Genomic DNA, 12,385 nt, shown 5'->3' with positions numbered 1-12,385 from the left:
GTCCATGGGAAGGAGAATTAGTAGCTGGGCTTTGTTCAGCCCTATGTCAGTTTTTGTTTGTTTTTAAATTGAAGGTAAATACCTTTTGAAAGAATCCTATTGTACACTACTCCCCATCCACTTCCTTGTTACCTCCTGGCCCTGTAGGCCTTTGAGTGTGCAAGGCCTACCCGAGGCAATGCCTATTTCACAGCACTGGCTATTTTCTTCAGTGATTCCCACCGACTTCTGATTTGAGTAAGCTCCAAGTTCCTACTGGTCTTACCTCTGTGATCTCTCTCATGTTCATACACTCTTTCCCTTCCCACCATAAATGCCCTGATTTCAGGCCCCCCATTACCTCTTCTCTGAACTATTACGATGACTTCTTAGCTGGCCTCTCTGACCTCAGCCTTCACCTTCTTCAATCCATTTTATATACTGCTGGTGGCTTACTCTTCTGGAAGCATGGTGCCCTTAGGTCACCCTCCATCTGCCTTTAAAGTCCTTGACCAGGCATTCAAAATCTCATATGGTCCAGCCACAATCCACCTTGCTAAGGTTTAGCCCCTCTATACCAATTCTGAACTCTGGGCACCAGCCAGACTAAAGCACTTACTGTTCACTGTACAGCAGTGAGGGTTTTCTACTTTCATGATTTTTCTTACACTTTTTTTGTCCACTTGGAGCATCCACTGTTCCATCTTTGCATGTTCACCTTCTATCAGTGTACAAGGCTGAGATTAAAAACACCTCTTCCACCTCGTCTGCCCCAATAAGAATAAATCTTTTCTTCTCTAAACTTTATAGCACTTTCCATTTTCAGAGTAACTGAGGCTCAAGCCTTGTCTTTCCTAGTATCAAATCCCTGAAAGTAGGATTTGTGTCTAATTTATCTTTGTATTCCCCAACCTAGCCCAGAGCTCCATCAATATTTGAGTGAATGAATGAATATATGAATGAATTTCTCACCTGCAACTTGGCAGTTGATTGTCACATTCACCCCCCTCACTGTTTTGATGGTGCTTCCTATATCAACAGTGATTGCAGGTTCCTCTGTGTTGATCACAGTTGATCGTGACGTTTTCACCAGAGGCTTTCCTGAAGATGAGAAGGAGTGTGAGATTTTATTAGACAATGGCTGTGGACTTGGGAAATTCCTCTGAAGCATGGAATTACCAACAATGAACTTCTGGTACACCCAGGCTTTTTCCACTAACCCTGCTTTCTTTTGAAAAAAATTTAAATTGCACAATATAAAAACCCTCTACCCACCCAACTATCTACATACCACAGAGTTGTCAGAAAAAGAACAAGCACTGAAGAGTCTGAGGATAGTATAAAACAAGTTGGGATGATGTGTGCATTTTATCTTTAACAAATTATTCTGCACATTACATTTTAAAGGGCTTTTTAGAAAAGTTAACCTTTTTATTTTGAAATAATTGTAGTCACATGGAGTTATAAGAACTAATACCCCTGTATACTCTTTATGCAGTTTTCCCCAATCTTGTAAAACTAGAGTACAATACCATGATCAGAATATTGGCATTGATAAAGTCAAGATACAGAACATTTCCATCACCACAAAGATCCTTCACATTGTCCCACTCCCTCCTGAAACCCTGGCAACCACTAACCTGTTCTCCAATTCTATAATTTTATCAGTTCAAGAACGTTGTATAAATAGTCACACAATAAATAACCTTTTATGACTGGCTCTTTTTTTTTCACTCAATAATTCTCTTAGAGTCTTCCAGGTTGTTGGATGTATAAATTGTTCATTCATTTTTGTTGCTGAGTAGCAGTCCATGGTGTGGATGTACCATGGTTTGTTTACCATTCACCTATTGAAGGACATGTAGATTGGTTCTAGATTTTGACTGTTATGAATGAAGCTGGTAGAAACATTTATGTTAAGGTTTTCATGCAAACTTAAGTCTTCATTTTTCTGGGATAAATGCCCAGGAGTGCAGTTGTTAGGTCATATGGTAGTTACATGTTTAGTTTTAAGAAACTGCCAAAACATTTTCCAGAGTGGCTATGCAATTTAAATTCCCACCAGCAGTGTATGAGTGATGCAGTTTCTCTGCATCCCCGCCAACTTTGGGTGTTGTCATTGTTTTTTATTTTAGCCATTCATTCTGATAGATGTATCATAATATCGCACTGTGAATTTGTACTTCCCTAATGGCTAATGATGTTGAACATCTTTTCATGTGCTTATTTGTCTATATACACTCTTTGGTGAAATGTCTCTTCATATCATTTGTACATTTCCTAATTGGATTGTCTGTATTTTCACTGCTGAATTTTGAGAGTTCTTTATATTCTAGATACTAGTCTTTTTTCAGATACACAGTTTGCAAATGCTTTATCCCAGCCTGTAGCTTGAAAGTCATCTTATTAGAAATGCATGAAGTACACTTTCCTCTTACTACAATTTCTTATGACAGCCAGAGTGGTCTTTCTAAAACATGAATCAGATCAAATCATTCCTTTGCTTAAATTACCCAGTGTTTTTTTTCCCAGTGCAACTAGAACAACATTTCAAGCTCCTTTTTGTGACCAATCTCTCCCTACATGCTCTGGATCCACAGCCTACTTTCCCTGCTTCACTGAGACCACACTCCCCATCAATCACTGTGCTCCAGCCACTCTGGCCTTCTCTCCCTTGCTCCAACACATTAGCTGGCTTGCACTGGCTGTGCCCTTTCCCTGACATCCTCCACCTACAGATCTTGCATGGCTATCTTCAACTTGTCATTCAGGCCTCCAGGCAAATATCACCTCCTAGTGGGCCTTTCCTAACCACCCCACCCGAAACACACATCACTTCACTCCACTGCCAGTCACTCTGTATGTCATCACCGACTTTATCTTCTTCATAAGCCATTAGAACTACTGGAATGCATCTTATTTGCCTGTTTTCTTTCCACATCCCTCACCATATAATCTTCATAAGAGCAGGGATCACATCTGCTTTGTTCTCTTTATTCCTATCACCAAGTCCTGACACATAATAGGTTCTCAATAAATATCTATTAAATGAATATATGCCCACGTATATGTGTGTATGTGTTCTGTGTGCATTATTAAATCTGTTTTGTTTTCATAACAACTCTTAGAGGTAGGCAGGTAAAATATTGCTCTCCTTTTAAATAAACAAGGAACTTAGGCGCAGAAAGGCTCCATGATTTGTCCAAGGCCACAGAGCTAGCAAGTAGCAGGGCTGAACTAGATCCCAAATCTTTAACCTAAACTCTGGTGTTTGTTACCATGGGGTTCCCAATTCTTATCTGTGGACTGTCTCAGAACCCCCAGGGCATGGATATGGAATAATGAGAAGAAGCAAATTCACAGAGTCAGAAACTAGAATACAGGTTTCCAGGGGTTGGAGTTAGGGTAGGGAATGGGAGTTAATGCTTAATTGGTAGAATTTCTGTTTGGGGTGATCACCAGAAAAGTTTTGGTAACAGATGGTGGTGGTGATCGTAGGACAATATTGTGAATGCAATTAGCATCAGTGAATTATATATTTGAATGTGGTTAAAAGGGAAAATTTTAGGCTGTATATATGTTACTAGCATTGAAAAAACCCAACAACATAGGACTGTACAATATAAACAGGGAACCCTAATGTAAACTATGAACTATAGTTAAGTATAATTGTACTAAAATTGTTTTATCCATTGTAACAAAGTCACCACACTAATGCAAAGTGTTAATAATAGGGGAAACTGTGGGTATGAAAGGGGTATATGGGAACTCTGTATTTCTGCATGATTTTTCTGTAAGCCCATAATTTCTCTAATAAAGTTAAAAACTGCAAAAAGAAATAATCTGCTGGCCAAAATGTAATAGCTGCCTCACTGTTCTATAAAAACAACTATGCCAATGGGGAAAAGGAGGTTAGGTACCAAAGAGTTTCAGACCCACAGTTACCAAGTTATTTTTCCTACAGGAATTTTAATAATAAAGGTGGTTTTTATAGCTGCAAGTGTATAGCTATAAAATTCAAATGTCACTGAATTAAATCCAGCCCTTAATTAATTATATTGAGCTTTTGCTCAAAAGTAATGGGCTTTCCCCCCATCACTAGAGGTACTGTTGTTAGCAAAGACTACTTCTTATATGTTCTTTTACTCTTCATGATCCATTGTTAAGACAAAGCACAGTTACCCAAATATCTATAATCAATAGAAATTTGTAATGAAATGAATTTTCTGAGTGAAATGACCCTCTTATATCTATTAGAAAAATGCTGGTATATATTTTTGAGATCCATCCCAGACCTACTAAATCTGAATTTCACATAGTGGGATGGAAACTATTAACTCTGTTTTTAACAGTTTTCTAGGTGATTCTCATATGTAGCCAGGTTTGATAATCAGGGCATTGTACTCTTTTAGTTATTCTTCAACTGGTTCCTTTATTCCTGGAGAGAGCTGTGGAGATTTCTTTTGAGAGGCCATTAGTTCGTGATTAGAATTTTTCAAGTTAGAGCTCTTATTTTAATGATCAACAAAAATATCAGTTTAAGTCTCTTTTTGATCACCTGGATGATCACCTAATAAAGAGAAGGCCACTAGAATTAGAAGCTGAAAGCAATGCACCTCAGGAACAAAGGACCAGCAGATGCCAGCCATGCGCCTTCCCAGCTGGGAGAGGTGCTCCAGACGCCTTCAGCCTTTCTTCAGTGAAGGTATCCTCTTGTTGATGCCTTAGTTTAGACACTTTTATGGCTTCTTAGAACTGTAAAGTTGAAACCTAATAAACCCCCTTTATAAAAGTCGAAAAAATAATAGTTGAAAACTACCAAAGGACACCAGTGCCTATGTTTGTGCATATGATTATAACATTTATATTAATTAGTATTACTTTAATTATGTAAGTTAAGTAAAAAAGAGAATAGAGATGCAGAGAGGGACTAAAATGATTACTTATGTGTTTGTGCTAAAAGAATGCTAAAAAAACATCACGGCATACTGCACCAAAAGGGGATTCACAATAGGCAAAACAGAACAAAGTGCCGAGAGAGCGAAGTCGTTATCATGGAGCTTTACGGAGTGTGGGCTGTGCCTCAGCAGTCAGTGCCACTAGCATGGGGCAGGCAGCCGTTTAGTTTTAGCAAGTCAGCATCAGCTGGTAGATTAAATAAGTGTTAGTTTACGGAAATTGAGAGTGTTTATAGATTTGCTTTCACTTAATATATACATTTATTTGTGCTCCAGTTGACTGAGAGCTATAAGCAGAAGAGGTTTATGTCTGATTTTATATCTGGATTTAAGAAAAATAAGGAATGGAAACACAGGTAGGCTTTTCAATTTATCGGGCCTAATATGAGGGATTAAGCCCACCAAAGGAAGTCAGACACAGAAAAAGAAGCGTTCAGAGAATCATTTTTGCTCAGACCTCATCATGCCCCTTAGCTTAAGGATTTTTTTGGATCACGGCTCCCAAATGAAGCAATATGTTACAAGGACAACAGAGCCTCACTGGTGAGCAAGGACAGCGCCTGCACAAAGGGTGACCCTGAGGTGTGACCTAAAACTTGCGTGTCAGTACTCGAGGGTAGGAGGAGCTCCTCCTTACGACGATGCCTTTAAGACGGAGGTCCTTGGCAAACCAGGTCCTGTTCTGATCCTGAAGGAAGAGTCACTCTGGAGAGACGGGCAGGGACAGACGAGCAGCCCGGGAGCAGATGCCTAGAAATACATTCCTGTGCAAAGTCTGGGCTCTGGCTCAGATCTCTTTCTCTCATGTGTGACTCCGGGTAACATCAAAAACCCAATGGGAAAAACGTGAACATATGGGCTTGAAAAATATCTTTGGCCCAATATAAAGGTGATTGAGAGAGGAGCCAGAAGAGATGGAAGGTTTGTCTTTTGATTGAAGCCAAAAACAGAAAGTATTTTAAGTAACTTTTTCTCAGGGCCGAATTCCAGGTCTTTGCTAACAGAAACTGATTTGAACAGCATGATGTCTTCCATTTTAGAGGCCGTAGGAGAGGCTGACTTGGTATCCACCAACCGCTTTTCCTCTGGTTCCCAGGGACACAGTTAGATAATTTCCTAGGCTCTTTGCAGTCATTCATGAACTGAATAACTATCTAGCTGATAGAGTATGAGCAGAAGTGAAGTGTGCCACTTATTGGGCCCAACCCCACAAAACCCTGCTGTGCAATTCTTTGCTTTAGAATTTATGTGAACTAGAAAGAAACCATATTTTCGCCATCATATATCCACAGGTTGTTTGTTATAGCAGTTAGAAAACTTTAATTAGTCCAAATTTATGAATATTTTTGACTTACTAAATTAAAGAACAAAAGGGGTATTCAATTCTTCTAAACATTATGAGACACACATGTCATTTGAAAATGCATCATTTAATGATCCTTGGTCATTAAAAATGAACTGTACTTCAAAGACTTCAGATGTACACTGCTCAGCTGGAGGCCCTCTAGGCCAGGAAGTGTGTGTGTGCATTCACTCCCAAGGAGAACAGGAGGACTCGGGGAAGGTGACTGGTAAACTAGGCAATGACAGAAACAGAGACTGCAGGAGGCAGATTTAGAGGTTACCTGAGAGCTCCAGGAAGGATATCTAAATGGCAAACAGCCTTTAGATTCTGGCCACCAAATTGAGTGACTGGCAGAATCTGACTGCAGAACTGCTCAGATAAGGATTCTGGGCTACATTCAACAGGACTGAGTGGCCAAAATGCATGATACATTACTGATGGTTGTAGTGAGCATGAGTATAAGAAAGAGGAGCCTCCATGTTAGGTGTCCTGGCTCCATCACTTAACAGCTGAATGACCTTAGGTAAGCTGTCTAAACTCTTCATGCTTTAGTTTCCTACTTCTAAGGCTGCTGAGAGGAACAAGTAAATAAGTATATGTAATGCTTTTAGCACAATGCCTTAGAAAAGCACCAGGTTTTGATAAATGTTGGCTGTCATCAGGATTATCGCTGCTATAAAGCAATGAGAAAACACTATGAGGAGATACGTTGGGAACTTCTGACAAACTAAGAAAATACACAGAAAGGAAAAGGGTAAAGAAAAGAAAGAAAAAGATAGGTAAGAAGAGAAAGAACAAATATGTTAATGAGAAGGAATTAATCTACTTTTATTTTGAAGAACTGTGATGGTTTCAGGATAATTAGAAGAGTATAGCATTTAAATACAAGAGATTCTCCCTAAACTGGTATCTGTGCCTGAGAAGTTGCAGAGAGCTTAAAAGTCACACCTAGGCTGGCCTTGTCGCAGATTCCAAAAAAAAATCTACTTCCAGAGAAGCTATGCAACAACATATGCCAGGCTGATTCGCTAGTGACTCCCATGAGACTTTGAAAAGAGTTGTGATATCCATGGCACAGTATCTCAATTCAAGAGAAAGTGAATATGACACTGGTGCCTACTAGATAAAATATTTGCGTCTGCAGTATTTCTTAAAGCAACAAAGTATAATAAACTTCAAATATTTTCAATATCTAAACTAAGGCTAAGCAAAGTATATTTAATCTAGATGTAGTCAATGGATGACTTGTAATAAGTGAGCATATCAAAGCAATGCCTTCAGAAATGCTAGCCTCTTCTTACACTGAGAATTATCATAAGCCCCTCAGAAGGACAACTGGGGTTAAGTCTCTGAAAATTCCCTGAAACGAGAATTCCCAGTTGAAGAAATTAAGAGCTCATGAGTAAAATAAAGTTTAAGGGACCAAAATCAGTATGAACCTATGACAGCCCTTATAAATACCAAAAACATCTTATACATCTGAAATTTGTAATAATGGATACTGGATACTGACTATTAATGTCCAGGTAACATCACTTGCTGGCCAGAAACCTTACTAGGTCTTGCTAACCCGGCAGTTTCAACAGGAGCTGCTTTGTTACAGATAATAATCAAATTAATGTGCATGCTTTTTTCCTTAGTCTGGTTTCCCTTTCAAATGTCTTTCACGTTTTACAGCTTAGGAATTTTTAACTCTTTCCTGTCTTGCTCTCTTGCAAGGTCTCCTTTGCTTCCACCTCCTGCCTCTTGAATCAGCATTGGACTCTTCAGTTGCTTCTACTTATCCTGCACCCTTGCTCCTCACCAGTCCTCCAAGAACAATTCTAAGGCTCAGCTCTGTTTTCCCTCTTTACTGTTAACTTTCCAAGACTTCATTGCAAAAGCTCTACTTATTTTTTGTCATCCAGTCTTCTATTCCCCCAAAGGAGAGTAAATTCGCAAATGTTAGAATTTCAGGTAAGAAGAATTTATAGCGGGTAGTGATGGGTAGAAATTATTGTACTTTCTATGTAAGAGATTCATAGAAATTTTAGGTCTAAAAGAGACCCAAGAGCACACTTGTTTAAAACCCCGTCGTTTACAATCAGGAAACAGGTTTGTAGTTCTGAATCTGCTGCTACATGTTGTAACGAGGCAAACACCTTCCCTAGAATCTTACTCTGCTATGACAGCAAGCTTCCTTTTGAGCAATAGTAAAAAACGTTTCTCTCCCACCCAAATATCACGTGATTTTAGTTAATGTAATCTAATTAAATAAATCACTATTTTACTTTGCGTAACACCCTGACTATATTTTGGAAAGGAAGTTTAACATATGAGAAGAGAGCATAGAAAATGGAAGCTGTAGCAATACGGTACTGGTAGCCTTCAGGCTATGTCAGGGGCATAAATATGTGAAGCCTAAAAAGAATTTTTTAAACTGTGAATTAGTTGGGAACATTTAAAAATTGGGAGATTAAGAAATGTGACTTTTTTGTTTGGTTCTCTTGAATTTTTCTTTGGCAACAGTCAGATGAAAATGAACTTTGCCCTTCAGACAGGATATGGTAGGCAGAAAATTGGCCCACCAAAAATGTCCATGTCCTACTCCCCAGAATCTATAAATATGGCAAAAGGGAATTAATGTTGCTAATGGAATTAAGGTTGCTAACCAGCTGACAGTAAAATAGAGAGGTTAGCCTAAATTAACAAGGTAGGCCCAATCTAGTCATAAGCACTCTTAAAATCAGAAGAGGGACTTCCAGGAAGATGGAACAGTAGGACAGGTGGAACGGGCTTCTCCTTTGTGAAACTAAGTAGAAAGGGCTGGAGGACACCAGGGACTGTGGTTCTGGGGCGTGACCAGACATAGAGGGTTCCCCACAGTATGTGGTGGGGACTGCTGACAAAAATGGAGGAGAAACGGTGGCTGGAGGGATGAGGTGGGTGTGTTCCTATTCTGGTTTCTTAATGCTTCACTAGAGGATGGCCAACGGTGTCCGGAAAACCTCTGTTAGCTGGGAAGGCACGTGGCTGGCGTCTGCTCCAAAGTTCTGTGTTCAAAGTGGCTTTCTTCCAGGACGTTTCTCTCTAGGATGCAGTTCCTCAAAATGTCACTCTTAGCTGCTCTTGGAGTGTTTGTGCTCTCTTAGCTTCTCCGGAGCAAGAGTCTGCTTTCAATGGCCGTTTTCAAACTGTCTCTCATCTACAGCTACTCTCTCAGCTTCTGTGCATTCTTCAAAGTGTCCCTCTTGGCTGTAGCTCCTCTTCAGAATGTCACTGTCAGCTGCACTGAGTTCCTTCTGTTTGTCAGCTCATTTCTATGGCTCCAGTGATTTAATTTAGACTCACCCTGATGGGTGGGGGTAACACCTCCATGGAAATTATCCAATCAGAGTTATCACCCACAGTTGGGTGGGACACATCTCCATGGAAACACTCAAAGAATTACAATCTAATCAACACTGATAGGTCTCTGCCCACACAAGATTACATCACAAATAATGGTGTTTGGGGGGACATAATACATTCAAACTGGCACAGTTCCCCACCCAGATCACCCCCACCACCACCAGGCTGGTAGTGGCAAAATCGCCACCAGGCAAGGGAGTAAGCAGTGGCTCTCCACTCCCATCCATTGACCTTGACAGTTTGCTGGGGGGTGATCCTCCATAGCCGGACAGCCAGGAGCTCCCCTGAGGGTACCCAGCTGGCGGAGGTTGCTGTCGCACAATAGAGGTCCAGGGGTGCAACAGGCATCATGGAGGCAAGAATGCAGTGGTACGTCATATTTCAGACTTGAAAGAGAAAAACTGCCAGCCAAGAATCCTTTATCCAGCAAAGCTCTCCTTCAAAATAGAGGGAGAGTTTAACATTTTCACAGACAAACAAATGCTGAGAGAATTTGTAAACAAGAGACCTGCCCTGCCAGAAATACTAATGGGAGCTCTACCAGTTGAGAAAAAAAGAATGGAGAGAGAGGCCTGAAGAAGAGCACTGAACTGAAGAGTTATTAGTAAGGGTAACTAAAAGGAAAAAAAGAGAGAGGGAAAAAATAATTTAACAACTAAAAACCAAAGGATAAGATGGTTGGTTCAAGAACTCCCTTCACAGTAATAACTTTAAATGTGAATGGATTAAACTCTCCAATTAAAAGATACAGACTAGTAGAATGGATTTAAAAATGTGACCCAGTGATATGCTATTTACAAGAGACTCATCATAGACCCTGTGACACAAAGAGACTGAAAGCGAAAGGATGGAAAAAAAATATTCCACGCAAACTGCAATCAAAAGAAAGCTGGGGTAGCTATACTAATATTGGACAAAATAGACTTAAAATACAAAGATGTCATAAGACATAAAGAAGGACACAATATATTAATAAAAGGGATAGTTCACCAAGAAGAAATAACAATTATAAATGTTTATACACCCAGTCAAGGAGCCCCAAAATACACATGACAAATATTAGCTAAACTGAAGGGAGCAATAGATACGTCCACAATAATAGTGGGAGACTTCAATATACACCACTCTCTTCTATAGAGAGAACAACTAGACAGAAGACCAGTAAGGAAATTGAGAACCTAAACAATATGATAAATGAATTAGATTTAATAGACATATATAGATCATAACATCCCAACATACCAAGATACACATTCTTCTCTAGCGCCCAGTGGAACGTTTTCCAGGATAGATGATACGCTGGGCACACAAGTCTTAATAAATTTAAAACAACTGAGATTATTCAAAGCACATTCTCAGACCACAATGGAATGCAACTAGAAATAACCACCAAAGAACCAGATCTTTCACAAATATATGGAGATTAAACAACAAACTCCTGAACAACCAGTGGGTTAAAGAGGAAACTGCAAGAGAAATTGGTAAATGTCTAGAGACTAATGAAAATGAGAACACAACATATCAAAACCTGTGGGATGCAGCAAAGGCAGTGCTGAGAGGGAAATTTATGGCATATATCAAAAAGCAAGAAAGAACTAAAACTAGAGACCTACCTGAACAACTGAAGAGGCTAGAGAATGATCAGCAAACCAACCTTAAAGCAAGTAGATAAAAAGAAGTAACAAAGATTAAAGCAGAAATAAATGAGCTGGAGAACAAAAAAACAATAGAGAATAATAAAACCAAAAGTTGGTTCTTTGAGAAAATCAACAAGATTGACAGACCCTTAGCTGGACCAACAAAGTAAAAAAGAGAGAAGACCCAAATAAAAGAATCAGAAATGAGAAGGGGATAACTACCACACATACCAAATGAAAAAAAAAATCATAAGAGGATAATATGAACAACTGTATGCCAAGAAGCTAGACAACTTAGAGGAAATGGACAATTTCCTGGAAACACATGAACAACCTAGTCTGACCCAAGAAGAATTAAAAGACCTCAACAAACCAACCACAAGCAAAGAGATGCAATCAGTCATCAAAAATCTATCTACAAATAAAAGCCCAGGGACAGATGGTTTCAAGGGGAATTTTACCAAACTTTCCAAAAAGAACTGATTCCTGCTCAAATTCTTTAAAAAAATTGAAGAAAAAGGAACACTGCCTAACTCATTTTATGAAGCTCATATCACTCTGATACTGAAACCAGATAAAGACACTACAAAAAAGGAAAACTATAGGCCAATCTCCCTAATGAACACAGATGCAAAAATCCTTAACAAAATACTTGCAAATCGAATCCAAAGGCATATTAAAAGAATTATACACCATAACCAAGTGGGGTTCATTCCTGCATGCAAGGGTGGTTCAACATAAGAAAATCAATTGATGTAATTCAACACATTAACAAATCAAAAGGGAAAAATAAAATGATCATCTCGATAGATGCTGAAAAAGCATTCGACAAAATTCAACATCCCTATTTGATAAAAACACTTCCAAAGGTAGGAATTGAAGGAAACTTCCTCAATATGATAAAGGGCATATATGAAAAATCCACAGCATAGTACCCAACAGTGAGAGGCTGAAAGCCTTCCCCATAAGATCAAGAATGAGACAAGGATGCCCACTGTCACCTCTATTATTCAACATGTGTTAGAAGTTCTAGCCAGAGCAATTTGTCAACATAAAGATATAAAAGGTATCCAAAT

General features: G+C 39.2%; 1 protein-coding gene across 3 annotated transcripts in view; it reads right to left on the bottom strand.

Annotated features, from left to right (window-relative positions):
* Nucleotides 1-12,385, bottom strand: part of ADAMTSL1 (ADAMTS like 1) — a 433,636-nt gene that overhangs the window by 58,358 nt on the left and 362,893 nt on the right. For all 3 annotated transcript variants that reach the window (XM_037797567.1, XM_037797569.1, XM_037797568.1), the window contains one exon: nucleotides 952-1,080. In XM_037797567.1, the coding sequence (XP_037653495.1) occupies nucleotides 952-1,080 (129 nt within the window). The remainder of the gene's footprint in view (nucleotides 1-951; nucleotides 1,081-12,385) is intronic.

This window comes from Choloepus didactylus, chromosome 10 (assembly GCF_015220235.1).
Source record: "Choloepus didactylus isolate mChoDid1 chromosome 10, mChoDid1.pri, whole genome shotgun sequence".
Lineage (NCBI taxonomy): Eukaryota > Metazoa > Chordata > Mammalia > Pilosa > Megalonychidae > Choloepus > Choloepus didactylus.
This window is presented reverse-complemented; position numbering and strand designations above follow the sequence as displayed.